General features: G+C 35.5%; 2 protein-coding genes across 3 annotated transcripts in view; one reads left to right on the plus strand and one right to left on the minus strand.

Annotated features, from left to right (window-relative positions):
• LOC136830252 (R-spondin-1-like) overlaps positions 1–13,725 on the plus strand; it is a 351,908-nt gene extending 338,183 nt beyond the window's left edge. The window contains exons 4-5 of the mRNA XM_067089609.1: positions 3,443–3,610; positions 13,083–13,725. Of these exons, the coding sequence (XP_066945710.1) occupies positions 3,443–3,610; positions 13,083–13,591 (677 nt within the window). The 3' untranslated portion in view covers positions 13,592–13,725. The remainder of the gene's footprint in view (positions 1–3,442; positions 3,611–13,082) is intronic.
• An 11,495-nt stretch (positions 13,726–25,220) lies between these two features.
• Positions 25,221–27,796, minus strand: part of LOC136830253 (uncharacterized) — a 290,781-nt gene continuing 288,205 nt past the window's right edge. For both annotated transcript variants that reach the window (XM_067089610.1, XM_067089611.1), the window contains exon 5: positions 25,221–27,650. In XM_067089610.1, the coding sequence (XP_066945711.1) occupies positions 26,581–27,650 (1,070 nt within the window). In that variant the 3' untranslated portion in view covers positions 25,221–26,580. The remainder of the gene's footprint in view (positions 27,651–27,796) is intronic.

Raw genomic sequence — 27,796 nt, forward strand, 5'->3', positions numbered from 1 at the left:
TTTTTAGTGAATAACTATATTTCAGTAAGCCTTGTATGCCTTCACCGTTTTATGTGTTATATAATTATCAGTTTAATCTCTTTTGTTCTCGTCAAGTATAAGTTTTTTGCCTGCCTATGTTAGTGCCTCTAGCAGATGTGGTGATAGGTAACTCTGAAACAGTCAATCAATACCAGTTCTACTTCACTTTTCTACCTATTAGTTTATCGTCACTTCTGTTCTTAGGCTTAAACTACAATTTTAGCTGTAATTACAATTATAGTTGCAATTACCAGTTACTCTGGCAGTTACCTGGAAAAAGCAATTCAGCTTCAAGAGTGTGGATCTTGTAGTACAAGGTTTAGTTAAAATTTCCATGTAACCTGGCATTACCATATACCTGTGTCGGTTACCCGGGGTTACCAGTTACTCAGAATATAAGTTTGCCTGGAAACCCAGCCCTCATTTGATCTGTAGTTCCCTTGTAATTAAAAATGAGAGACCTAATTATTTTTACCTAATAAAAAATATCTTTGTTGATGAATTATAACTGCTGTCAACAACTGAAAAGAGAAATGTGTATTTAAGGCTAAGAAAAATATAACTTCTAAATTTTAAAAACCGCTCGCTGGAATCTTGATGTCTGGGTACTGCACATTCGTTGCTCCTTACCAATTCCTCCCAGTAGGAGGTTAGTGCCATCAGTGCACCTCATGCGGTGCACTGTAAGGCATTACTTAAGGGTCTTTGCAGCGTCCCTTCGGCCCCTAGCTGCAACCCCTTTCATTCCTTTTACTGTACCTCCGTTCATAATCTCTTTCTTCCATCTTAATTTCCATCCTCTACTAACAATTGATTCATATTGCAACTGCGAGGTTTTCCTCCCGTTACACACCTTTCAAACCTTTTAACTACCAATTTCCGTTTCAGGGCTGAATGACCTCATAGGTCCCAGCGCTTGGTCTTTGGCCTAAATTCTATATTCTTACAAAGTCTTTGGAGGTATTGCGACTGTGCCCATCTCAAGACAGTGTGAATAACTGGTATACCTTGAGTTTTTTATTTAATCAAAGTACGAGTCTGCGGTAAGGCTAAGGAGAAGTGTAAGGAAGAGAGAAAAGAACTGAAGGACTGGAGAGAAACAGAGAGAAAAGGGGGCGAAGAAAGAGGGAGAAGAGGGAGGTGAGGCAATACAGAAATGGGAAAAAGGATAGACAACTGTGATGATATAGAAGGGAAGGGGACATGGATTACAAAGAAGAGGAAGAAGAAGAAGATCCGTAATGAATAGCTTTAACATGGAGAAAACAGAAGTCATTGTCAGAGGCTTCAATTTGTAAGGGGTGTTGTCAAAAACGAGGTCTCATCTATGAGATCATTCATGCGAATTACGACGGGGAGAGAAGAGAATGAATTTCGACTCTCCTTTCTCTATATTTGTCACACTTACGATCACAGACGGTGATTATGAGTCTCGGCTGGGACAAAGTATAGCGATCGCTCTCTCGAAACGATGACTGCGCATTCGCTACCCGAGGAAAAAATAGCCGAAAAAGTCGCCAGAAAAAGTAGCCGGGGACGTTGTCATTACAGCCAGCCTCATAGATATTTTCTTTATCAACTTATGCAAAGACAGGAGCAAATGGAGTTATATTGGCCACTTGAATGCCTTATCAGATTCCTCATGCCTGTAATATTCGATATCTGGCTGTTTATAACCATTCTTTCGCCTCTGCGATGCTAATGCGCGGTCGGATATATCTGGAAAATGTTGCGGAAAAATGTCTTCCTATGATCTCACTCTCCCTCGGAATATTTTATTCTATTTATTTCTCTCTGAACGTGTCATTTTATTCTAATATGTTAAAAATTCCACGAATACTATTCTTGTATTTTGCCGCATTTACTTAAAAGGTTTGCTAGCCAAGAAACTGGTATCTATTTTTAACCAGTGGTGATTCCTGTATTGGGATAGTCATTAGTTAGATAGCAAACGTGCTACTGAACTTCTCTACTGTAGTTGATACCGACACAATAATATCAGAATTTAAAAAATAACCCCGGCTAGCTGTTTTCACCTTTTGACAACAACCATGTCAAAATTGGATACCATTTCACAATTAATAGAAAAATTATTGACAACTTCTCTAACGTCTTGTGCGATATTCAAAACATTATGAGAGACATGCTGATATAAGCCAAATCGTGATTCACGGATGAATTTTCTTTTTTGTTATTCGATGTCCCGGGTATTTTAATGGCCTCACTCCCATTTTGATGATTAAATCGACAACTTTTGCGTCTGAAGGCATCTGGCTTTTGATTGCCCTCGTGAGGCATAGCTCAGGACAACATGGAGAATGTCAGGTGATGTCACTGTGTCAATTAGTGATTTTCCATGAGACGTCATCGGCTCGTCTTTCTTTAAAAGGAATTATTTGAGCACAATTTGAAAACTGATTGTGAGGACAAAATTTTTCCCTAATTCTTATCACTACTAGTTACGACTTGGACCATCGAAGTATGGTCTCTTGTTTGTCCATTTTTCATAAGTAGTATTTTAACGGAGATATTTCACATTTACAACAGATTCCTGATCCTCTTTTCCTGCCGAGAGCAGCCAGATTTGCTGAATATCAACTCCAGTATGCAGTAAATGTGCCTCGCTGTCGAACTTCTCAGTTCCAGAGGTCCTTTATTCCTCACACCGACGGACTGTGGAATAGTCTCCCTGAGGAGGAAGTGCAATTCGAACCTCAAAAGTTCAAGCAAAGTTGCCATGCATTATTGCCCTAAAGCAATTCTCCTTGCGTTTTATACTTAATTTACATTGATGCCCATTTATTTATTAATGTGCTGATTTAATTTCTTTTTATTGATCTCTTCTTTCTGCATTTTCTATTACCTTCTGTTACTCTTTTTCAGATAAACAGCATATTCTTTGGAAGCTTGAATTTTAAGTCAATGTCCCCTGTGGGCTTGTTCCATATGAAGGGATTTCGTTTTCTGAATAATAATAATAATAATAATAATAATAATAATAATAATAATAATAATAATAATAATAATAATAATAATAATATGGAAACATCTATATAAATATATTTTACTGTGTTGAATGCATATATGAGACAGGCAGTAACATTTTCATAAGATGTATATATGTGTGTATATATATATATATATATATATATATATATATATATATATATATATATATTATTTTTTAATAATAAGACAATACAGTGTGTCACCTTTGTGTAACAAATTCATGAGTGCAGTCATATCCCTCTGTCCCTATTTTATGTTTGTAACTATGCCAGTTCTCTTATAAACAAAATGACTTTTACTGTTTAAATACGTTAGCTCAATAAAAAAAAAAACGCGCTAAAGAGAGAAGCAAATAAAAAAAATGAAACAAACGTAGAAAGGAAACAGCGACTTCATGAACCCCTCTTTGCAGAATGCATGTTGAGAGGCTGCGTAGAGTGCGCGACCAGGCACTTCTGTTCCGTCTGCAAGCGAGGACTTGTGAGGTACGCTGGGCGGTGCCGGAAGAGGTGCCCGGAGGGTACGAAGCTCGGTGTCAGGTTCCCAGGATTGTGCCTCTCGGCACCGGAGACGGTTCCAGGTATGTGACTGAGTAGTATATACTTATATATACATATATATACATATATATATATATATATATATATATATATATATATATATATATATATATATATATATATATATATAGTATATATGGGTTTGTTCAAATGAGATTTTCTGTACTAATGAAATACATATCCTTAGGTGTATAGTTATATTGAAAATATCATTATTATAATTTGTATAGCGTGATAATCATAACAGCAATAATGTTGAAAATACTAATTATTATTTTCAACATTAATAATTTGCCGTTTCGCAGATCACTGTAATGGTTGAAATATGAACGATGATAACAGAAATCATATCCTTATGAATGAGCTAGTGAAAGGTATTCTCGTTCTAAGAAGAGATATATATAATGGCAACCGAGAATTAGCACACTAAAAGGTGATTCACCGTAATAAATCTACGGGCGTAACACACACCATTACATCAAATGTATACGTCTTGTTGTTATACAAGACTGTATACTGAGATCTGAGATCACTAACTGTATGAAAACAATAAAAAAAAAAAAAAAAAAAAAACAGATATAATGCAACTCGTGAGAAATTAAACTGATAGGAACCATCGCTATGAAAATTTAATTGAATCTGTAAAGAATATGTCCATGTTATTATTATAAATCATAAAGTCAAATACTAATATTTTGTGTCTTCTTGGTGTTTGGCGAGTATAGGTAGCAGTTAAACATTTTCATTTATTAACTAAGACTATATCATGAAGGTCGTGATTAATAGATAAATGACTGCAATTTACTAGATTTTTTTATAAATTCGATTTTGTTTTTTTCTTTATTTCTTTGCTTAATACCCATGACACCAGAAATATTTTCGAAACTGGTTAAGTTCGAAGCTTTCGGAAAGTGGTTGTTTGAACTTTAAAATCAAGAGTCGGCTAAATTTTGAAAAAAAGAAATAAAAAAACTTCCTGGTCTAATTCACCAACTTAGGGTTCGACCACATTTGTACATTAATTTATAATTTACAACTTGGAAAAATAAATTCAGTAAAGAAAAATAATTGAAATGATATAAATAAAAAATGTAAAAGGCAAAAAACCAGTTGAGTAAAGAAAATCAAACAAGTAGAATAATAAATTCATATAGAAAATAATAGCAAAATATGAAACGAGCGGAAGAAAACATGCTTCTGTAGACAGCACCAACAAAAGAGGAGAATTACAGGTAAACAGGAATTCAAATTAATTTATTCAAATATTTCCTTCCCTAGCAAAAGCAGAGACCAGTATGTTAATAGCTTATAAATAAAAAAATTATTTAAATAATTTATTTTCTAATTTATTTATACGTTTATTTAGATAAAAATTCAGAAAACAAAAACTGAAAACTGCCCCTTGGAGAAAGGAAAGTTATAGGAATTTCAGAAAAAAGAGGCAGGAATAAATTTCCAATTCTTGGCAATATATCTAAAGTAAATTCGGAAAGAGGCAGCCTGTCAGGTGAGGCGGGGACACTTGATAAGAAGAAACAGACATTTTTACAGCAAAAAAAAACAGAGACTGCAAATTCATTTGTGATGTGTGAAACGAAAGGCAGACGTATATTTTGACTTGTTAGGAAAGGTATATATATTTAATGTGGTTGACGTCACTAGCCAAGCCTCATTGCTTTTGCTTGCTGCCTCTTGCTTTTCATCCGTACCTTGAGGTTTCTTTTTACCTAACAGTTCAACTTCTTAAATAACTCTGATTTGTTTAAATTTCTACTTTTGATTCAAGATGAATTCATCATTTCACCCCATTGAGAGTCTTGAAATAAAAATAAGACTCCTTTATATCAATAACAACTTAAAAAAAAACTTATACTAATAACAACAATAAAAATAATTTATTTGCATTAACAAAGCCATGAAATCTCCATTATTTTATGATAATAATGTCCTTCAGTATAAGTTGTAAGCCCTAGATTCTCTACAGTCATGAATAATTACAAAGGTGGTCTAGCAACACTAAATTGAATCTCTTCATGAATTTCTAATCGCAGTCAGAGACATAAACACAACTGTGATTTGCTGCAGAGAAAATGAAAATAATAATAATCCACAACCTAACAACAAAACAATAGATATATGCATGATTCACCTCCAGAAAAAGGCAGACATTGAGAATCACCACAAGAAGAAGAATAAGCTCATAATTCGTCCCCGGGAGAACAAAGTACGACTGGGATTCGCCACAGCGACGGGGAAAAACAGAAGATTTCCCGAACCCCTTACCAAAAAAGCAAACACCCACATGAATCACCATCGGAAAAGCACTCAAGATTCACTTAGGAGAAGAAGACTCGTTATTTACGAGCCGAAAAGAAGACAGTATTACAATTCACGACCGGAAAATCAAACAGCCTCACGATTTACCACCTGAACAGCAGAGACTCACGATTCTCAACCGGAGAAGCAAGCACTCGAAGAGAGAGAGAGAGAGAGAGAGAGAGAGAGAGAGAGAGAGAGAGAGAGAGAGAGAGAGACGAATAACAAATTCATCGAAGATTCGCCATGGCCTTCCAGCAACGGCGCCAAGGCAAGCAGACTGGATCAGCTTCCGCCCTTTGCAGATCGGATGAGGGCGCCAGCATCGTCCTTGAGGAACCCCGCCTTCGGGATACTCAGGATATTTCATTTATTTTTCTCAGATGATAGATGCTGACTGGGCCGATATTAAATCAAATAAGATGCGAGGCAGCCCCAGAAGATTGATGGTTGGTATTTGAGGTTTGGAGGGGCTGAATATTTCTTACGAAAAGGAAGAAAAGAAGGGACTCTTAATAATAATAATAATAATAATAATAATAATAATAATAATAATAATAATAATAATAATAATAATAATAATAATAATAATAATTTACAACTTGGAAAAATAAATTCAGTAAAGAAAAATAAGTGAAATAATATAAATAAAAAAGTAAAAGAAAAAAACAGTGATTAATTCAACGGCAAAAAAAAAAAACAGTATTTGCCAATAAACGATGTGTGTAAGCAAATTTCTACGAGAGAGAGAGAGAGAGAGAGAGAGAGAGAGAGAGAGTATCATTCAAATACTTGTAACTTATGCTACAGCCTCCTTGTCTGACGTTAATGTTCAATCGGAGTGCATATGCTATTTAATTCCAATTATGACACCGGTCTTTTTATTAATTTAATGCTTAAAAATCATCATTGCATTTCCTAGAATTTTGATTCCTCCAATTAGCACTTTAAAATCAACGTGCTATTACAAGTAATAGAATTATTTCTTACCTTTTTTGAAATGATCAGTTTAGCGCCTACAGCAATCACTTATCCCTTTAGATGTAGCTTTCAGATTGAAATTGAATTACTAGTCTGTGGAATGACAGAATGATTAAGATATCTGGCGTTGCAAGAAGGATATTAAACGAGGTTCTAGCTGCTTCAGTTTGGAAAATTTCTTTAGACCATTACAGCATTTCGATCATTACTTACTGGCGTTAAGTAAACTTTTTCGAAAACAAATTCTGTTTTGGTCATTATCGAAAGAAAATGGGATATAAAGTAATGAAGAGAATTGAGTATTCTTCTTATTTCCATTCATAATCGTTAAGTTCAATGGAGGATTATCAAACTTCCTAAATGTGAATTGTTTTTCATAATACCCAGTTATAATTTTCCCCAGCTTTCTCAAACATTGCCACAGTTATTCCGATTGTCACAATCGAACATCAATTTTTTTCGTTTTATACAAGACATTTTTTTCTAATTTACTATTCAGTCAAAATAAAAACTACGTTTGCTGTTCTTTCAGTTTATCTCATAGCCTGTATATATTATATTATATTATATATATATATATATATATATATATATATATATATATATATATATGTATATATATATATATAGTGTGAATATATACATAGTTGATACATAAATATATATATATATATATATATATATATATATATATATATATATTACATACATACATATATATATATATATATATATATATATATATATATATATATATATATATTTATATATACATATATATGTATATATATATACATATATATGTATATATATATATATATATATATATATATATATATAGAAATGTTAAATTTATACTTTAACAGGTGCATGAAGAAGAAACTTCAAATGCATTAGATATTCAAATACCGAATCACCACCCAGAATATCCATTGACGTTTTGGCTATAATCAGTCTGTAAGTGAATCGGTGATTCATTCTAAGAATGTCCGAGGTATTTGGGAGATAATTGGGAGGCGTTTGAGGTAAAGAAGAAGAGGAAGAAAAAAAAGTAGAATGAGGAGAAGGGAAGGAAGGGAATCGGGAGATAATAAAAGGAGAAAATTAAAGCTGGACAAGAAGTCATATTGGAAAGGGGGATAATAAGGAAAATAAAAAATTTTGAGATGAAAAAGAAGGAGAATGTAGATGTCGAAAAAGGAAATGGAGGAATAGAGGTAATGACGGGGAAAGAATGAGGTGGAAGAGGATAGGACAGAGAGAGAGAGAGAGAGAGAGAGAGAGAGAGAGAGAGAGAGATGAATAGAGTCGAGTGAGAATTTCATCAGAGAATAATAAATTAAGGAGAAAGAAATGATGTAAAGAAGAAGAGTGGAATATATACCTAAGGTTGGAGTATTAATATCGCAAACTTGGAGACTTAAAATAGGGGATGAAATAGAGAGAGAGAGAGAGAGAGAGAGAGAGAGAGAGAGAGAGAGAGAGAGAATGGGGAGGGTATGAAGAGGTTTATCAATGAAGACACCAGCGGTAATTTTACTAGAAAATAGAAAATTAAAGAGAATGAAATGGGAAGAGATGAAAATAGGATAAGTAGATAGAGAGACAGATTTAGTGGATGACTGAAAAAATGGGCTTTAATATCACTAAAAAAAGTAAAACGTGAACTTAGAAATTAGAAAAAGGAAAAGTAAGAATGAGAGAGAGAGAGAGAGAGAGAGAGGGCCGTTAGATCCTTAATGATAGTACTTAAGCTTTGGCCAACAGGAGTATAATACAAGCAAATAATACAGGTCGTCTTCTTCAATGTCCCTGCGTCGAGTTGGACCCGCCCCTTACAAGGTGTTTGTCTCGAAGAGGTTGGGATGGAATCCCCAAAAAGGATGGAAGGGGAGAGAGTCACACACAGGTAGAGAGAGAGAGAGAGAGAGAGAGAGAGAGAGAGAGAGAGAGAGACGCTTTGGGAGGGGGCACCAATTCTACATAAAACCCCACCCTTCTAACTATAACCATTTAACCTATAATCTATAAAGATATTCTTAATATCCGCAATGAGGAAGAAGATCGTATAAGTGTCCTCCCGTCGTCTGCAACATTGCAAGGTGACTTTAGTTGGCCCAGTTTACAAATGAGGGTACGCGTGACGTCGTAACGTGGGTATAATTTTTTTTACTTAGGCCAAAGAATCTGGAAGACGGTTATGCTTTCATCAGTGTTAGCAAGTATTCGTAATGAAGGCTGTGAGCGGATCCTGTCGAAAGTTGGCGAAGAATTATTAAGCACTCTACGAATGGTTAACTCAAGCTGAAATTATGACTATCTTTTGCCGTGGAAATTAAGAGGGAAAACCTATTTTTGGGGGGTTTCTACTTTTAATATGATACTGAGTGTTGCCTCGTTCAGAGTTTATAATAGAGTATAAATAAGAGTGTAGTAAGTCTGAAGTATTCGAAAAATTTTCTTGATCATCTATATACGTACACACAGTCAGTTGCATTGCCTATGTTTATCTTTTATCTTTGGCAAAATTTTTTGTATCTGCATTGAACATTTTTACTTCTTTTTCTTGGATTTTTCCTCTTGTATTACATATGAAGCTGGATGACATGAGTCTCATTTCATAGCTAATTTATCATTTAGTATATTTATCTTTCTTTGTTATTCATCTTATTTATTATTCATTTTTTTACTGTTATGTTTCTTCCATAGTTTATTTCTAGTTGCCAATTTCTTTTTTTGTAGTGGGCCACTTTCTCCATTTTGGCCCTTGGGTTTGCAGTAGTCAGCTTTTTCTGGTTTTTCAACTAGGGTTGCAGTTTGGCTTGTGATAATATCCCACTTCGTTAATACCAGACTTCTCAGGTCTGTTGTAAGTTTCTGATCATTGAATTTTATGTTGGAGTTGCAAGCCTGGTGGCCGGTCCCACACACCACCACGGGATTATATATATATATATATATATATATATATATATATATATATATATATATATATATATATATATATATATATATATATATATATATATATATATATATATATATGTGTATATGTATATATATATATATATATATATATATATATATATATATATATATATATATATATATATATATATATATATATATATATATACCACCAGCATGGTCTAGTATTCATAGGTGGTTATCACCGTTCCAAGTACTTGATTGAATCCAACACCTCTACCCCGTGGGGGTGGTAGTGCCGTCAGTGCACCTCATGCGGTGCATTGTAGGCATTAGGCTACTTAAGGTTCTTTGTAGAGTGCCTTCGGCCCCTAACTGCAAATCCTTTCGTTCCTTTTACTGTACCTCCTTTCATATTCTCTTTCTTCCAACTTACTTTTCACCCTCTCCTAACAATAGATTCATAGTACAACTGCGAGGTTTTCCCCCTGTTACACCTTTCAAACCTTTTACTGTCAATTTCCGCTTCAGCGCTGAATGACCTCATAGGTCCTAGTGCTTGCCCTTTGTCCTAAATTCTATATTCAATTCAATTCAATTCAACACTACTTAACTTGACTGACTGGAGGACCATCGGTGTAAAAGACGTATTACTTTGTATTTAACCTCATGAGCTGCGAGAGAAATGCTGTTGGCTAGTCAACATCAGGTACAATCTCTTAAAACGCTTGAAAACTGTTATTGACCAATCATTACCCTCGTACTCTCCTGAAGTGTGAGAGGAAGAATACTGTTGCTCACTCAGTATCCCTTGCGCTTCCCTAAAACTCCAGAGAAACACTACTGACCAATCAGTATCCCTTGTACTCTCTAGCAGCCCCAGAGAAGTAATATTGCCTAATCAATATCCTTTGCACTCTACTGCAACAAAAGAGAAATACTATCTTGCAATCAATATCCCTTATACTCTCCCGGAACGCCAGAAAAATACCATTGGCAAATCAGTATCCCTCGCACTTACCTGAAATGTTATGGAAATACTATTGTCCAATAAACGGCCCTTGCACTCTCCTAAACGAGAGAGTAATACTATCCATCTGTCAATAGCGCTTGCACTCATCTGAATGGACAGAAAAGTACTGTCGATCAATTAATATCTGTCGTTACAGAGAAAGTGGAGTTGGCATAACGGTATCACGTTCCATGCTTTTACCGCCATTCGAATTTTAATGTAACAATTCCATTTACTTGTATAAATGCTTTTCTTCGCTTAAATTCTGATAGTTACTGCATTTTTAGGCCATGTGAATATCATAGTATTTTCTGTACTGTTTTTGTCATTCGCATGTGTTATTCATAATTCATTCAAATACACACACACACACACACATATATATCTATATATATATATATATATATATATACATACATGTATATATATTTATATATATTATATATGTATGTATGTAAGTATTTATATGTATGTATGTATGTATTATGTATGTGTATGTATATATATGAGTAAATATAAGATGAGAAGGAAAGAGGATGATCAACATTATAAAGTACCAAATATATACTGTCTATACACACACACACACACACACACACACACACACATATATATATATATATATATATATATATATATATATATATATATATATATATATATATATATATATATATTTATATAATTTTTACGTTATGTTTGTTATCTGGTGACTGGAACCAGTAGAATCCATGTTTTAAACATGCAATTGCGTTCATGTTCATAGCCTAACGTTACAAATGCGACATTTAGTCTTGGCACTAATTTTATTTTTATGTATTAACGATATTGCAATAAAATTAGCGGTTAAGATTACGTTCGTTCCTAACATTTGACACTAAATAATACTTCGTTCCATAGATCATTAAAACTGCAATTTAGAGTTCAAACGTACAAAAATAGAGTAAAATTAATAGTTTTGATTACATTAGTCCCGAGCATAAGACACTAAAAACAGCTATAAGTTCTGTACCAAAACTTATCAATCTGTAATTCAAAGTTTTGATAACCGGGGTATTTGAAAGGGAGAAAAAACGCGAACAAAAAATATACATGACCTAAAGACTGGGAAGGCGAGGGATTTTCTGCTCCCAATTGCTACCCGCAAATAATTTGAAGGATCTTGCCCTTGAGTGCCCTCTGGGCAGTGGAGATGATGTGGATTGGTGCGCCCCGGTTATAGACTAGTGCCTTACCATGAGGAAAGGGATGTAATGACAGTGCATTAGAGCGACCATAGTGCCCGGGTGTTTAACTGCTGGTTACGTATTACTTGGGTACCATTTGGTCCGCTGCATTTTGGGACCTCATTCCTGTCTGCGTTTTATGGGGCATAATGGAATACTCTTCAGAACGGTGTTGTCCTCAATGGGCTTCCTCCATCCCAGAAAGTATCCTAATCATAATCCTCATGAGGATAATTATACAAAGGGATAAAATTTTTTCCCCTCTCTTTCAATGGCCGTCCACGAAGGTCCCTTTTGGAGTGCAAGACGTATCGGTTGAATCACTCAGGTATTTATCTGGTTATCTTCAGATGCAAATGTCCTTTTTAGGATCTACCCGTCTTCCTGTCTCTCACCCGTGCCCACTTTTTTTTTTTTTTTTTTTTTACAGAGGTAGGACGTCGCACTGGCCGTAATTTTTGCAAAATATTACAGATATCTGTTTTTCACAGCGGTAAGCCGAACAGTCTTACGGCCATGCTGTAAGAAGGCAGTTTTATACTATATCAGAAGAAAAGAATCCTATAATAAGGCAAGATAAAATAACGAGAGAGAGAGAGAGAGAGAGAGAGAGAGAGAGAGAGAGAGAGAGAGAGAGAGAGAGAGAGAGAGAGAGAAATGGAAACTAGTTTGTTGTAGTTTTAATATTGATTGTACAATTAACACAAGAAATGGAGGCTTCATTTGATCTTAATTGTAATATTGTAATTATATTATTATATTAACATTATATAATTATTAATATTCCAATGTAGTCAGCAATGGTTTACTTAGTTTATTTTTATGCTTCAGATGAAACCTAAACATTTTCTAGAAAGCACCATTACCTTAAGGGTTGCATTACCAGAAAACTCCTGTGGCTATTTGCATTATTTGGAGATGTTTTATTTGCAGTATTAGTAGTAGCAATAATATTTGCTGTTGTTGTTGTAGTAGTGGTAGTAGCACTAGTAGTACGATAAACGTTTTGACAAATATCACCTTTTCCAGACAAATCCTCCAACGAGATCGAAGCGAACGGCACCATCCCAAGCTGGAAGCCGACTATTGGCTATCCCGGAACGCGCAAACCCCACCACCATCCAGAGCGGGATCCTTCTCCACCTTCCGTCCCTCTCTATCCTTCTCAGGAGGGGAAGGAAGTCACTCGAAAGACCCCTTCGCATCCTACGACTCCTAAGTCTCCGATTCTTCAGCCTCCGGACGACCCTTCCATGACGCGGTTGGAAGACACCTACGCCCTCTACCCGGAGCTATCCACTAACACAACAAACAGCACGTCCCCGACCACCCCGGGACCAAGGAGACGCAACAAGAAGAAGAAGAGGAAGAAGAAACGCAGGAAGGAGAAGGACAAACGGAGACACGAGAGGAACAGGAGGAGGAAAGCGAGAGAGAGAAGGAGAAGGAGACGGCTGAGGAATAAAGAGAGAAGAAAGAAAATCGACATGGAAGACGTTCCCTCCACGGTCGCACCTGTGATCCCCATCGATAACTAGGATAAGGAAAATGTCTGAGATGTCAGAGATGTTAGACGGATGTTTTCTACAAACATTTGAGCTTTATTCGAGGACGAGAGAACTTGAAATGTGAAAATAAGCTTCATCTCGAGATATTTGCATTTTGTACATAGTCTGACAGTGATAACTGAAGTGATTCCGCAAAGACTGACGTGTTATTAAGCAGCAACCCATAGTTGAACATAAATATGTTGATTGCTATTTCACATATATATTATATATAATATATATATATATATATATATATACATATTCATATATATATTTATATTTATATTTATATATACATATATATATGTATATATATATATATATATATATATATATATATATATATATATATATATATATATATATATATATATATTCATATATATGTATATATTTATATTTATATATACATACATATATATATATGTATATATATAATATATATATATATATATATATATATATATATATATATATATATATAACAACTAACAACTTGGGTGTCACGAATCCACGAGATTTACAAAAAGTTTCCGTCCATAAAGAACACTTGTAATATAATTCATTTTTTTTCTCACTAATTTATTTTGCCTCTTGACGTTCCTAATTTTGAATCAGCACAGCCAAAGTGAAGGGGAGGTGGCGAAATCTGCCTTGAGTTGGAATTAGTAAGTTTGTTATTTTTCGGTCACTATTACGAACTATATTAATGTCTTTCAGTTTCGTGTCTTCAGTAATTGTAGTATGAATTTCTAGTTTATGTTATTGTTATATTTCTTTTTGTGTTGAACATTTAGCCCGTTCAAAGTTTGAAATGTAATCATCTGTTTGGCTTTTTTGTTTGGAGTTCCAGACATTACCTTTACATTGTCTTTCAATATTGTGTAATCGATACTTGCCTTTGGTTTTAATTTCCGCCAGTATTCTTTTGCTTCAGTATAATCAGTGTTTGCCATGAGATCAATTATCAGTCTGAGTTTGTATTCCCTTTATGAGCTTTGTTCCTATATCAATACTTGTATCCAAAATGGATTTTTAATTTCAAATCTCAATTACACTGCTGATCTTTGAAATTGTCGTTCAGTTAAGTGCAATGAGTATTTGTATTAAAATTCCATTTCCAGCTTGAATTTCTTAGTTACTGTTTTCGGTGGTTTTAATATCACTTTTGAGTCTTGTACGAGTATAATCAATATATGTACTGAATTTAAATTTCATGTGACAATCCTGACCTTGAATTTTGTTTTGTAGCCTAGTATGACCAACGTTTGTCCCGAATCAGAATGTTCTTTTTCGATGTCGAGTTAAATCTTGAGGTTTGACACACTATGAAGGGAAAAGCTCTCCTATTCACTTTTGTTGGTTTATCATGTTGACTTTTGTCCACTTATCGAGTTTCTTTATGTCATCTGTAATCTCCTACTTCAGTTTACCACGCCCTTCTATACTTCGTTAGTTATACGAATAGGTCTATAACAGGGCCGTCCAAGTTGTTTAGTCTGAGGGCCACTCTTGAAAAAACAAAAAGTCATGCAGGCCACCTGTGTGTATGTATGTATATGTGTGTGTATATGTATATATGTATTTATGTACGTATATATATCTGTATGTATATATACATATATATGTGTATATATATGTATATATACATACACACATATATATACACAGTATATGCCATTGAAACTTTTCTTTGTAGTTACTGATTTTTCAAGGAATATTTTTTTTTATTCAGGATAAGCGGTAAATCAAATTTCTGTGATATAAAAAAGAGCAATACACTTTTGCTTATTTTTCTCTAGTGGGCCACTTTCAAATTCAAACGACCACTTTTGGCCCACGGGCAAGGGGTTGGACGGCCCTGTCTATAACTTCCTGTGGAAATAGGCCCAATTCCCTTTCCTTCTCCTCTCATTTTTTCTTACCGAGCCTACGCTTTTCAAGAATGCTGGGTTGCCCTTCTTTTGGAGTGCTTATTCAGATTCGAGATAGCTAAGATGATGCCATTACAAACAATTTTTAATTTGAAAATAAGTCGATTTTGAAATGCTCTCAGTTTAAGAAGAAATCAGATACTTTTATTTTTTTGCCGAAAAACTTTTAGTTTAATTGAAATTGGTTTGTGAAACAGAGATGACAGCGCAGAACTGACGAAGATTCATCACTCGAAAAATCTTCCTCAGATTAGAAGAAAGACCAAAAAGTTTTAACACGTGGTTTTTATAAAATGCAAGTTTTAGGAATGAAAAATCCATGGGCTAGTCGATGCTATTAAAACGGAATTCTAACAAAAAACGGCAATTTTTACTCTACTCTAGTACATCGAACGTTCTTTGGAATAAACCCAAGCTTCAATGATTTTTATTAAAGAGAATTCTCAGTGACAAAGACCTGAACTCAGAGTTTTTGGAATATATGCTTAGGAACGAAAAAGAAAATCGATGGCTAAAAGGAATTATTTTTTCTTTAAGGAAAAGGCCCTAACTCAAGGTATTTAGATCACCAGTCTTTTGGAATAAAAAAAAAACACACACAAATTCCGTTCAGTACTTTTAGAAAGAAAATGCTCAGCAAAAACCTTCACTTTAATCAAAATCGATCTTGAAACAAGACTTTCAAATAACATTGATGTTTGCGATAACAAAAACCAAACCAAACTAAAACCTGTACTGAATTTTAAAGAGTAATTCCAAGGCCAAGATTGTCATTATGTTTGATTATATCAAAATTTTGCAGCAAAGACATCCGACAGAATTTTCCCATTTTTCCATAAAAGACTTTTATAAAGAGTTATTACAGGGCTTTTATCCTGAAAGGTACTACATATTTCGAAACCCTTTGCGTTTAGGTCACATTGGAAACATGGTGATTCTAACGCCTGCAAGCTTAGGTCTTTCCGTATATTAAATCAGTATTACTCTTTACATATGCTTTGGTAAGTGGGTGGCTTTTCTTTACAGCTGAACAGCAGTACCAATATGCAGTAAATGTGTCTCGTTGTCAAACTTCTCAGTTCCAGAGGACCTTTATCCCTCACACTGTTGGACTGTGGAACAGCCACCCAGAGGATGTTCTGCAACTGGAACTTCATTAGTTCAAGCGAAGATGCAATGCATTACGACCCTAATACTATTCTCCTTGCATTTCAATACAATTTTATCTATTTATTGTTTTTATTTGTTTTTTTCTTTTTTAATAAGCGAGATCTCTTCTTTCTGTATTTCCCTTTACCTCCTCTTACTTCTTCCTAATGAACACCATATCCTTTGGAAGCTTGAATTTTAAGTCAATGGCCCTCTGTGGACTTGTTCCATATGAATAGGTTTTACCCTCTGAATAATAATAATTTTCCTACTAGGTCTCAAAAGAAACATGATGATCCTAAAAACACTGAGTTTAGGTCCTATCTATGGTTATGCTAAAAATAAATTTCCCTTGAAATACACCACGCTCGATGACCGTTTTCTCTCTGTCGTTCCTTCACAAGTCTTACAGTTACTCAGACCTTGTTCAATTTTCTTTAGTTTTTCTAAGGAGTTAGATTTCCTGAACGGTTTTATATCTGAGGTCTGTGGGACGGGCAACCTAATTCCCTTTTTTAGCAAAGGCCGGTAGAAAACAAGAAAGAGATAGACATGCCTTATGAAGGAAGTTAGGTTATTTGAAGATCTGTGAATTACTTGATGCAAATGCTATCATCATCATCCCCTTTTCCCTTCATTAATCAATGACAGCTGTATAATACCTCAAATGAAATAGCCTCCCTGGTATATATCTTTCATAGTAGTTGTATACTTTTGACTAATAATTAAAAGAATCCATCGAGTAAAATTCAGTAGGCGTTTGTCATTTTTCAGTGGGCTTATTTACATGAAATTATATCTTGGTCCAGAATGAATCTATAGAGTTCTGAAATCAAGATGGAGATCGAAAGTGTCTCTTGTTGCGAATGCAAGAAATAAGTGAGGTTTGAAGCTTGCGTTTTCGAAAAAGAAAAATCTTGGAGTTTCCGCGAAGAAGTTTGACCTACACCAAATAATATATGTTTTTATTTTTATGAAGGACGGTGATTCCATCATCAGTCTTTTAGCCTTATTTTCCTTTTGCTCACGGTTATCTAAGACTAAAAGTCAACGTGGGAAATGCATACGGAGAGTTTAAGATATCAAACGAACATAGATGATCTGTGGAAATATCTGTCAATTTGTTGTTATTACCATGTGTCTGATTTTGGGAGTGTAAACATCTAGAGGGAATGAAGTTAAGAATACGGGACTTATACAAAGACTGCAAAGAACGTACGTGATATAATGAATAAAATACAGTCGTTACTCTATGAATATTGCCAAATATTTTCATCAAATTTATGTATATTGTTAAACATCTTTATCTTTTACCTTGTTTTAGCGTTGGTCAAATGCTCTGAACACTAACAAGAACTAAAGCGATATGTATTTAAAATCCATGTACAGTATATTCCCGTCCACTTACGACATGAGAATCACATAACATCTCCCCTTTTGTAAATATATTTTGTATATATAGAAAAATAAGCTTGAAATCCCCTTCATTTTGGCTTAAAGATTAACCTTGACCGATAGAACTTACTTATTGAAAAATAAAAATGTATAGATAGGATACTTATGGATTTTTTATTTTTTGTTCCTTGGAAAAATGATGATATATGAATATGTCTGATCTTACAGAAAATATGATAAGATTTATAAATTACTCTGAAGATCCTACCCAACCTAGATATTCATCTAAATCCAACGTAAATATATATATATATATATATATATATATATATATATATATATATATATATATATATATATATATATATATATATATATATATGAAAATAAGAAGGCCCATAAAACACTATTTAAACGTTGAAACCATATATTTCGGGCACTTGTTTCTGTGCCCCTGTTCACTGGTAGAATATGGACAGGTGGAAAGTTACAATGGTATATATACAAAAACATGAAGGTGTGGCCTTAGGCCTCCGATGTTAAGGAGGTGGCGTTTCTTAAGAAGGAGGAGATTGACCAAATTCCTAGTGGTTTTTGGCCTCATTAGCTCCCGTTTGGCGATGGATCTGGCGGTCGCGTTTCTTGGGTCATCTTCTTCAAAAAGGGTGCGAGGATTAAATATTAAAATGGCGTCCATTTCCAATGTCCTCCTGAGGTAGTTGGTTTGATTGATGATAGCAGATTCCAGCATCTTTCTTTTTGTACGGACAGCTATAAAACCAACTTTTAAATGACATGTTATTGTTTTGATTTTTTGTGCTCTGTTATTCTTTGCGAGCGATCTACCTGTCTCGCCTACATAAATGTCTAACATTTCAATGCCTGGGATAATGGAAAATAATTTTTATTTGCTTTATTAATAGCCCTCTCGATAATGTGTGGTGGATAGAGCAGTTGTTAATCATGTGCGGATCGTGTAAATATTGATCCAGGTACTTTTGAACATATCCTAAGTCCTAAATTTTCCTACATATGTCATTAACTGGAGTGGGGCGGAGTTGGTTTTCAAGATTGTCACAAAAGAAAGATGCTTATCATCAATCAAACCAACAATATGAACTCAAAATCGGACGCCATTGACACCTTAATCCTACCCTTTTGAAGAAGATGACCCAATTCGCCAAACGGGAGCTTTTAAGAAACGCCACCTCCTTAACATCGGAGGCCTAAGGCCAGGTTTTTGTATATATAGATTTTGGAATTTCCATATTCTACCAGTGAACAGAAATGCCTGAAAATTTCAACGTTTAAATAGTGTTTTTATTTGGTATTACAGGAAAAGACATTCATTATATATAATTACTGCATAAAATTAGCAATGATAAAATATTATTAACTTATTAGAACCACTGCTGCCAGGTAGTTTCTTAATTCAATATACGGTTCATATACTTTTAATGCACGTTATTGTTTTGTTTATCTGGCTAACATTTCAATGCTTGTAATTTTTTCTGAAAACGTTAATCATCTGGTCTAATATTGCATTATGAGTCTTATGAAATCTATACAATTACTCTTTCACTTAAAACTAAGGGAGTAATTTTAAGCCCTCAGTGAGAGGAATAGATTTTGGATCTTACATTGAGAATAGAAATAGAAAATCAATCTTCCTTAAGCTGTACATCAAGGTTATATACAAATTTCAGACAGAGACGGCATTAACGTTAGAATGCTGATGGAGGAGATGGTAGCACTTGTTCTGAGAATCCTCTGATGAAGAAAAGAAGACAGAAGAGGACACGGAATGATGAGAAACACTTGAACTGAGAGGCCTCGATGAAGGAAAAATTATAAGGTAACAGAAGAAATAAAATAAGGAAGAAGTGAAAGTAGTTAGCCAATAGCGATAGGGTCTAAACAAAAGCTGCCACATCAGAGATGTGAGTCAGTAGGACTGAATCCTATTCAAAGGCGCTGAAATATGTTATAATCTTATGTTTGGTAAGAAAACGAATTCACCCCACTGATGTTACTTTGTTTCATCATAATTACCGACTATTTTGCGTTATCAACCCAGGGAATGGAAGCAAACTTTCTAACTGCCTGCCCAGTCCTTCATAGCGTCGAGGAGTCTTCTGGAAGTTCACAGCGATACCCTCACGGTACTTCTACTAAATTTAACTGTTTTGATACACGCTACTCTGAAAATCAGCAGAGGTTTCTTGAGGATGCTTAATTCGACATGACCGAAACTGCCGGGGATATTCCATAGCTGCTTGAAAGACTGATTTGGGTGTAACCCTCTTCATGGTGAAGCTCTTAACAAATTAATTTTTTTGACAATAGACGGTTATTTTTTTTCACAATATATGTTTCTGAAATTTTAGGATTTATTAATTTGAAGGGCTATGAAATTATTAACTCTCAAGGGTAATGAACCCACTGTGGGTGTACTACCTTGTAAAATAAACCCATAGGGTGGTAATACCGTCAGAGCACTTCACGTGGTGCACTGTGGGCATGAGTAAAGGGTGATTGCAGCGTCCCTTGGGCCCCTAGCTGCACCCACCTTTTAAGCCTTTTAATTTACCTCCATTCCCCCTTCCTTTCTTCAGTCTTGCTGTTCATCCTCTCTATTTCTTCCTGGTGCAACGGTGGACTATTCTTCAAGTTCCACCTTTTGATCGTGGCACTTCATATCCTTAAATTTTCTGGGTCTCTTTGCCTTGCCGTCTATCACCTCCATTGTCTTAAGTGCTGCATGGCTGAGAGTGGCCTTGTGTTTAGTTTGACAGCATAAATTTCATTAATCAAACAACCAGTCAGCCCTGTAAAATAAGAATATCTTTGTCTTGTGGCAAAACATGGTTCTCGAAAACAGTAGTATCTGAATCAGATATTTCTCCTCTTCTAAAATTCACATTCAAAAACTGTTTTATTCAATAATGATGTATTTCTTTTTAACTTTCAGGATCCCACTGGAACCTCAGCTAACAAATATTAAAAACTACATTTCTGAGGAAAAAGCTTTAGGTCCTGAATGTCTTATTGTCAATAAACCGGCGAAGAGATGGAAGACATTTTAAAAAATAGTAATTTACTATTGATAAACTTGATTCATTTGGTTTATATTAAGCAACGGAAAACTTTCCGGGATAATGTAATTAACATCTTAGATTAAGATTTACCACACAAATTAAAATTGCAGAGAGTAGATGTTTACTAATAAAAAATTAATCCATGTAATGGTTATTATGGTTTTTGTAGTATTGCCAAGAAAAACTGACAGATTAGTCATAATTAATGGCTAGCCAAAACAGCAGAAGATCGACATTAACGTGAAATGAGTTTAATTTTAGAAATTTATCTGAGCTCACAGTCATGATGCAATGGAAAAACAACCCTCTAAATATCTGAGATCCTCAATATGAGTGGAGGAAAGAAGGGGCAATATAAAGAGACTTGGGAAGTTCTGTTACAGCAGATGAGGCGTGAGACCAGAGTGGGCGAACTGGACTGTGTATAATTTTGTTGTGTACAACTTGAAATCTGACAGCAGCAATACAGGCTAGAAAAAGGAAATTATTTTCTGTAGGAATGAAAGGCAGCCTTCGCCTTTTCTAGATTTGTCATATAGATATCCCCCGTGAGAATTGATCATTAAGAGGGTGTGGCATCAAACAAGCAAAGAATAAGCTTCAGTACCCTTCTTGCAGTCAACTGCATCAGAACAGTTCCTAATTGTTGATGTTACTTAGCATGAAAATGGAGATCGTTAGCTATGTTCTGCACAGTGAATGCAAAGAAACTCTTTTTGTTTTCTCTGTGTAAAAGTAAGAGGCATATTTAAGTCATATCCTTTAAAATGTTTTTGAACAGAGAATATTTTAGTATACTAATCTGAAGGACAAGATTGAAGGCCATCCCTAAGTAAGGGTGCGTCCACACTGCATTAAACCATGTCATAAACACAAATTAGCAACTTATTGCACACATATCCAACAGGTTTGATACAAGTCAATGATTTATTGACAGTTCCAACCACTGCTTTATGCGACTATCAAGCAATTGCCAAAAGTTCGTTCTCTACTGGCGGTCTTTGATTTTTTTTTTCAACTTATGTATGTGATACGTTACAAACAGTTTTTATGACATGTTTTCACTGTGGTGTAGGGGAGGGGGCCCTAATATTCAATGAAATTTTAGCTAATAGCCTTCGAAAGAAAAAATTGATCTTATTGGCATGATACCAAGGAAACCATGTGTTGCCACGAACAGGGTAAATCCCGTTCATCCAGCTAGCATAAACTACTAACTAGTGGTAGTCACCTTTCTCAATAAATGTTTTCTAATATGCAGAGCTATTGGTGATACGATGACGAAAACTTCGTTCGTTATCTGTAAAATAGCTTCGAAGGAAGAAGGACTTAGCAGTCAAGTTTAACATCATGAGAAAATGTACAAATATTGTTTGTAGATTAAACTGTCTCTTGTTCCTTGGAGCAGACCGAAAGCAACGGGCAAGCAATGGTGTTTACACAATTATGTGATTCTGCACTGAAATAGATAGAAGGTACAAGACCAGTGGGTAGCCACAGAAGATGATAGGGTTACAATCTCCTGAAATACAGACTATTTGCCCTTGACAGAAGATCCACATGACTGGGTCAGAAGTTGCAAAACAAGAGTGAAGAAGTGAAGGAGTCCAGTGCAAGTGGATGAATAGAAGCAAGGCCCGAAAGCCAATGGAGAGTGAAAGTAACAGGAAATGGAATTCCAAGCAACATACTGAAATATCGAAAATTTATTATGCCCATTGCGACTGGATGACCTGTGACAGCCTATCACGGTACCTCTGGCAAATAAAAGTTTGGGAGAAAAAGAAAAATCATATTTCAGTGTTCAGGGTAAAGAAATTAAAACCAGTATACTCTTGACCAGAAAGACATAATAAGATAGAACCTGGAGCGTCTTTTGTGCCTAGATTAGAGCTGTTGACACCAAGGGCTCACATACAGGATACAAAGAAGTAACTTGGTTTCCTACAATTAAAGTAGCAGTTAGCACTACATATATTTGATTACTCTTCTGTTCTGGATAACACATTGCTTAATTTCTCCGTCCATGTTATAGGAATGCATTTTAGATTGCTGACAAAGTGTAGATCCGCTGCACGGACCCTATTATATTTTTCATGTATTACACTGCTTGAAAGTCTGGCTGAAATGTCTTCGGTTCTGCGTGTCCTTGGTCAAGGATCATCATCCACTATGAATTTACATGGAAAATTGCAATTCAAAATAATTTTCTTGAGTGATTTTCTGAATTTCAGACACAAGTTTCTTCTGACAGCAAAATTACAGAACGATTTTACAGAATGTATGGAAGATGTGTTGAGACTATGATGATAGATTTCACAAGTCTTACCTCATTTATTTAGCAATCCAATGACTCCGGCAGCTTCATTTCTCTGTTCATGACGTTATTTCAAATAGCATTTGATTTCCAAGTCATAAATGGTAAATGTCATCCTTAATCAGACGCAGAAAGACTTATCTGAAATCCCCATTTCCAAATAGTTTTCAGAAATTTTAGTAAATGATTTGCAGCTTCGGATCCTGGCGACAACTCAATTCTGGAACATGGCTCTCAGCGGAAGCATCACATAAAATGAATATGATATATTTTCGATTATTTTACTAAAAAAAAAAAAAATGTCAGGTGGTATTTTTTTCTTTTGCCTCTTAAAAAATCAAAAGATTATCTACCCTCTAATAAATAAGTTTTCCAAGAACTTTCTTTATTGTTTATTTTTAGTATTTTGGATCTTCTCAGCATAATTCTGATATTCCAGATCTATATTCCCACATAAGAGTATTTGGAAAACTTTTCTTCACTAGAAAGGGGGGTTGTAAATTGAATGAAGTGGTGATTTCTCATTCAAGACCAAAATTAAAAAAAGTGTAAAACTATAATGATTCAATAGCGAATTTTTCCCAAACTCACGTTAACATAGGCTAGTAATTTGTTTGGAGATACAAATAGCAAAGAGCAATGATGATAACAAATAAATTTTAAGGCAGTTTTGTTCAAAATCTTACTTTTATATGGAATATTATAAAATCTATATATTTTATATATATATATATATATATATATATATATATATATATATATATATATATATATATATATATATATATATATAGTTCTTGTCCTCATTTTGAAGTCCTTTCACGCGTTTTACAAGGAATTTCCAATGTTATTATCAGTTCCACATAATGCTGAAGTTACTGTTGGAACCCCAGGATGCTTTCCATTTGCAAGTTTAGGATTAGTATCTTTGGCATAACCAGGAAGCATATGTGAGTCAAGCAGTCTTCCATAGAGTGTGTCAGATCGTTTTAAATGGTTTTCGCTTTCATTTTCAGGTGCTGTGGGGAGGAGGTTCGTTTGTTGTATCTCTGCGCTAAGGGAAATACCTTTGATTCAATCTTCTTAGAAACATAATAATACAAAGGAAATAGACAATTCTGACACAAAATTTGGTCACTCTAAAACCAGTATTTTTGAAGACTGTACAACAGACAAATTGCTGACTGATATAATAAACTAGTGACCCACTATGGGCAAATAGTTCTTACTGATAGACTCTGGAAAGACTAGTCGTCATCAGACAAAGGTGGGGCTTTGGTAAGACTTTCCACCTTTTGAACGGTCTAGGTCTCAAAGACTACTATAGAGAAACTTTGGGCCTTATTGTACACATACAGTAGGTCTTTTATTCCACGGATATAATGGGAAAGTCACGAACTCGTGGGTCGACCTGCCTAACCAGTCCTTCATTCCATTCACTTCCTGCATGTGGAATTCTCTGCCTTCCTGTGTATTTCGTGAGTCATCAAGCCATCTCTGCTTAACGAAGAGGTATCGCCAATTAAGGCGAGAGTCAAACTAACGCAACCTTTTCCAAGGGTGCCCGATCTTGATTTGGGCAGCTATGCACTCCTTGGTTCCTTCACTCTAAAAGAAATGATAAACTACTTGACTGATATAGTCAACTAGCATTACAAGAAGCGTACTTGACTTACTGTTATCAACATTTAAAAGGAAAGAGGAGGTATTCAAATAAAAAAGGGTCTGGCTCATTTAGTACATTTGATAAGAGGAGCTGTCAATATTAAAATATATTTTCAGAAACAAGATGCAAATATATAGAAATATAAAGGTGCAGTGAGATTATTATGTTACAGTACTTCGTGCGGCCTTAACTATGATAAATAAAGTACTCTTCATGGAATTTCTAAAATATCGTGATACTAATATATCATAAGTATCAAATAAAGCATCATCGTGGCTGACACATGCACATAAACAGAAAATCCAGAGTATTAATTTTCCTTTAGATAGAGACTGATTTACTGTATATGTATGTATTATATAACACACACACACACATATATATATATATATATATGTATGTGTGTGTGTGGCTGTGTGTGCTCGCGTGTGTGTGTGTGTGAGTAAATGTGCGTTCATGTATGTATGCATATGCATGCAATTTTATGTATGTTCATTTGTTTTTAAAAAATCTCTCTTCTTTCTACAGTGCAAAGGCAATCTTCAAGATAACTCTTCTGGTAACATAATTGCCACTAACAAGCAGAATTGTATGATAAGTGCTTTGTTTACAATTCAGTAATATATGATGAAGCATTAAAACCCCTTCGGTTTTTACAACTACATAGGCAAAGTTTCTTGGCTCAAGTCTTCTTCTAATTATGCTCTCCCTAAGCAGGTCAAGTGAAGTCCTTTATTGTCATCTAGATCAATCTTCATCTAGATTATTAGTGATTTATAATATTCTGCAGCTGCTCTACAACTAACCACCTTTAGCTTTACTGGAAATCTCCAACTTTGGAATCTAGATAACTAGTGCTTTGTAATTTTTTTCCTACTTGCTCTAGAACTAAGCACTATTTTGCGCACAATGAAATCTAGAAGTTAATCTTGAATTTGATTTTCTACTGATCCTTGGATATTCATCCCTTCTTTTGGTAACCCATTTTGCCTGCCATCTGAAAAAATAGCCGGTATCTGAGATGACCGGGACTCTGGGATAGCCGTTACTTTGAAATGATCGTTATTCTAAGAGAGCCGCCACTCTGAGATAGCCGTTGATCTGAATGGCGGTTACTATGAGATGACCGTTACTCTAATAGTAGAAGGCTTTCGCCAGCACAGTATATGCTCTAGCAGAGCTTTAGTTTATAAGACAAGTCCATCTTTGGCTTCGAACACTTTCTCATCAGTTACCACAACAGAATGAAATAGAATAACTTATGAAATGTTAACATTGGCTGATGCAATGAAACAAACGTGAAAGTGAATGGAAAATGGATAGCCTGAAAACTCATGGAAATGGTTTACATACAGCGCGGTCCTGTACATCAGCTGGCTAAACCTACACTCACGTAAAGGGCACAAGTTTTTGCAATTTTACGCTTCCAGGGTTGAATGAGAAGGAAGTTGGGACCTTCGTTCCATGTGCCTTCCCTCTTTTCGCCTTCTTCTCCTTCTCCTTCTTCTTCTTGCCGATTTCGTCTGGGGAATCTTTTTGCCTGATGAGTTTCTCTCTGCATCTTCGTCATCCGAAAGAATTCCGCGTGACCTACCGTGCCTTAGCCGACGGCCATTTTGATACAATGTTTTGGCTTCTTCCTGAACTTCACTCCTCCTCCGGGCGACCAGGGATGTCTTGTAGGCGACCATATCTCTGGGTCTGTTTCGGAAGTGATGGGGAAGGTCTTTAGCCAAGCCGCCATTGCTCAGGGCTGACGAATTAGAGTCATCGAAAAGAGATACTTTTGCATCCTCCGACGGCCGGACATCATGATGGGGGTACGGGTCTCCCGTTCTACGTTCGCCGTTGCTGACACTATTCAGCTGTCTCATGGCCGGGTCTTGGCTTGGAGGGGCGCTTGAAATGTCCTTCCTGTCTTTGCTTCTACTTTTGCATCCATAACGCCCATTTTTCTGTCCTCTTCTTCCTTTTCTCCTTCTCCTGAATTTGCGGTCTCTCTCCTTTTTCTTCCTGCCTCTGCGTCCTTTCCTTTCTTTCCTGTCGGTCCTCGGCCTCCCGGGCTTTCTTTCGCCTCTCACCCGACACGGAATCTCTGGAGGAAGAACTGGGGACTGCGTAGGATACGGCGATATGGCAGATGTTGGTTCTCCTGAAAGCAGGGGCGAGGTGGGCGTGGTGAAATAAAACCTGGTGCTCAGGTCGGGTGAGGCGCCCATATGCCCCGGCTTCGAGGTCTTCGATCGTCGACGGATAAATTCTGTGGTCGTGCCCACATCTGGAAGGGGCGTGGCTGTTACTGTGGGCGGTAGAGACGATGTCGTCAAGGAATCCTCCGGCGGACCGGAGGCGTTCGTGGCGAGTGGCAGTTGTGAGAAGAGTAACGTCACGTTATTCTTCTCTGGGCTCCAAGGTCCCGCCGGAGGGAAATAGTCTCCTGCTGGCCTTCTGGTGGTTGTATACATGCCAAGGTCTTCCCGAGCTTCCTCTGTAAAATATGAAAATAATTAAGGCACAATTCATTATAAATTCATTGTCTAATGATTTAGAAATAATATAGGCGTTTTTCATTGTATTTTCCTCATAAGAGACTATTATCCAAAACAAAGATGGCTCCAAAGGCTTATTTCCCTT

Source organism: Macrobrachium rosenbergii, chromosome 46, assembly GCF_040412425.1.
Source record: "Macrobrachium rosenbergii isolate ZJJX-2024 chromosome 46, ASM4041242v1, whole genome shotgun sequence".
Lineage (NCBI taxonomy): Eukaryota > Metazoa > Arthropoda > Malacostraca > Decapoda > Palaemonidae > Macrobrachium > Macrobrachium rosenbergii.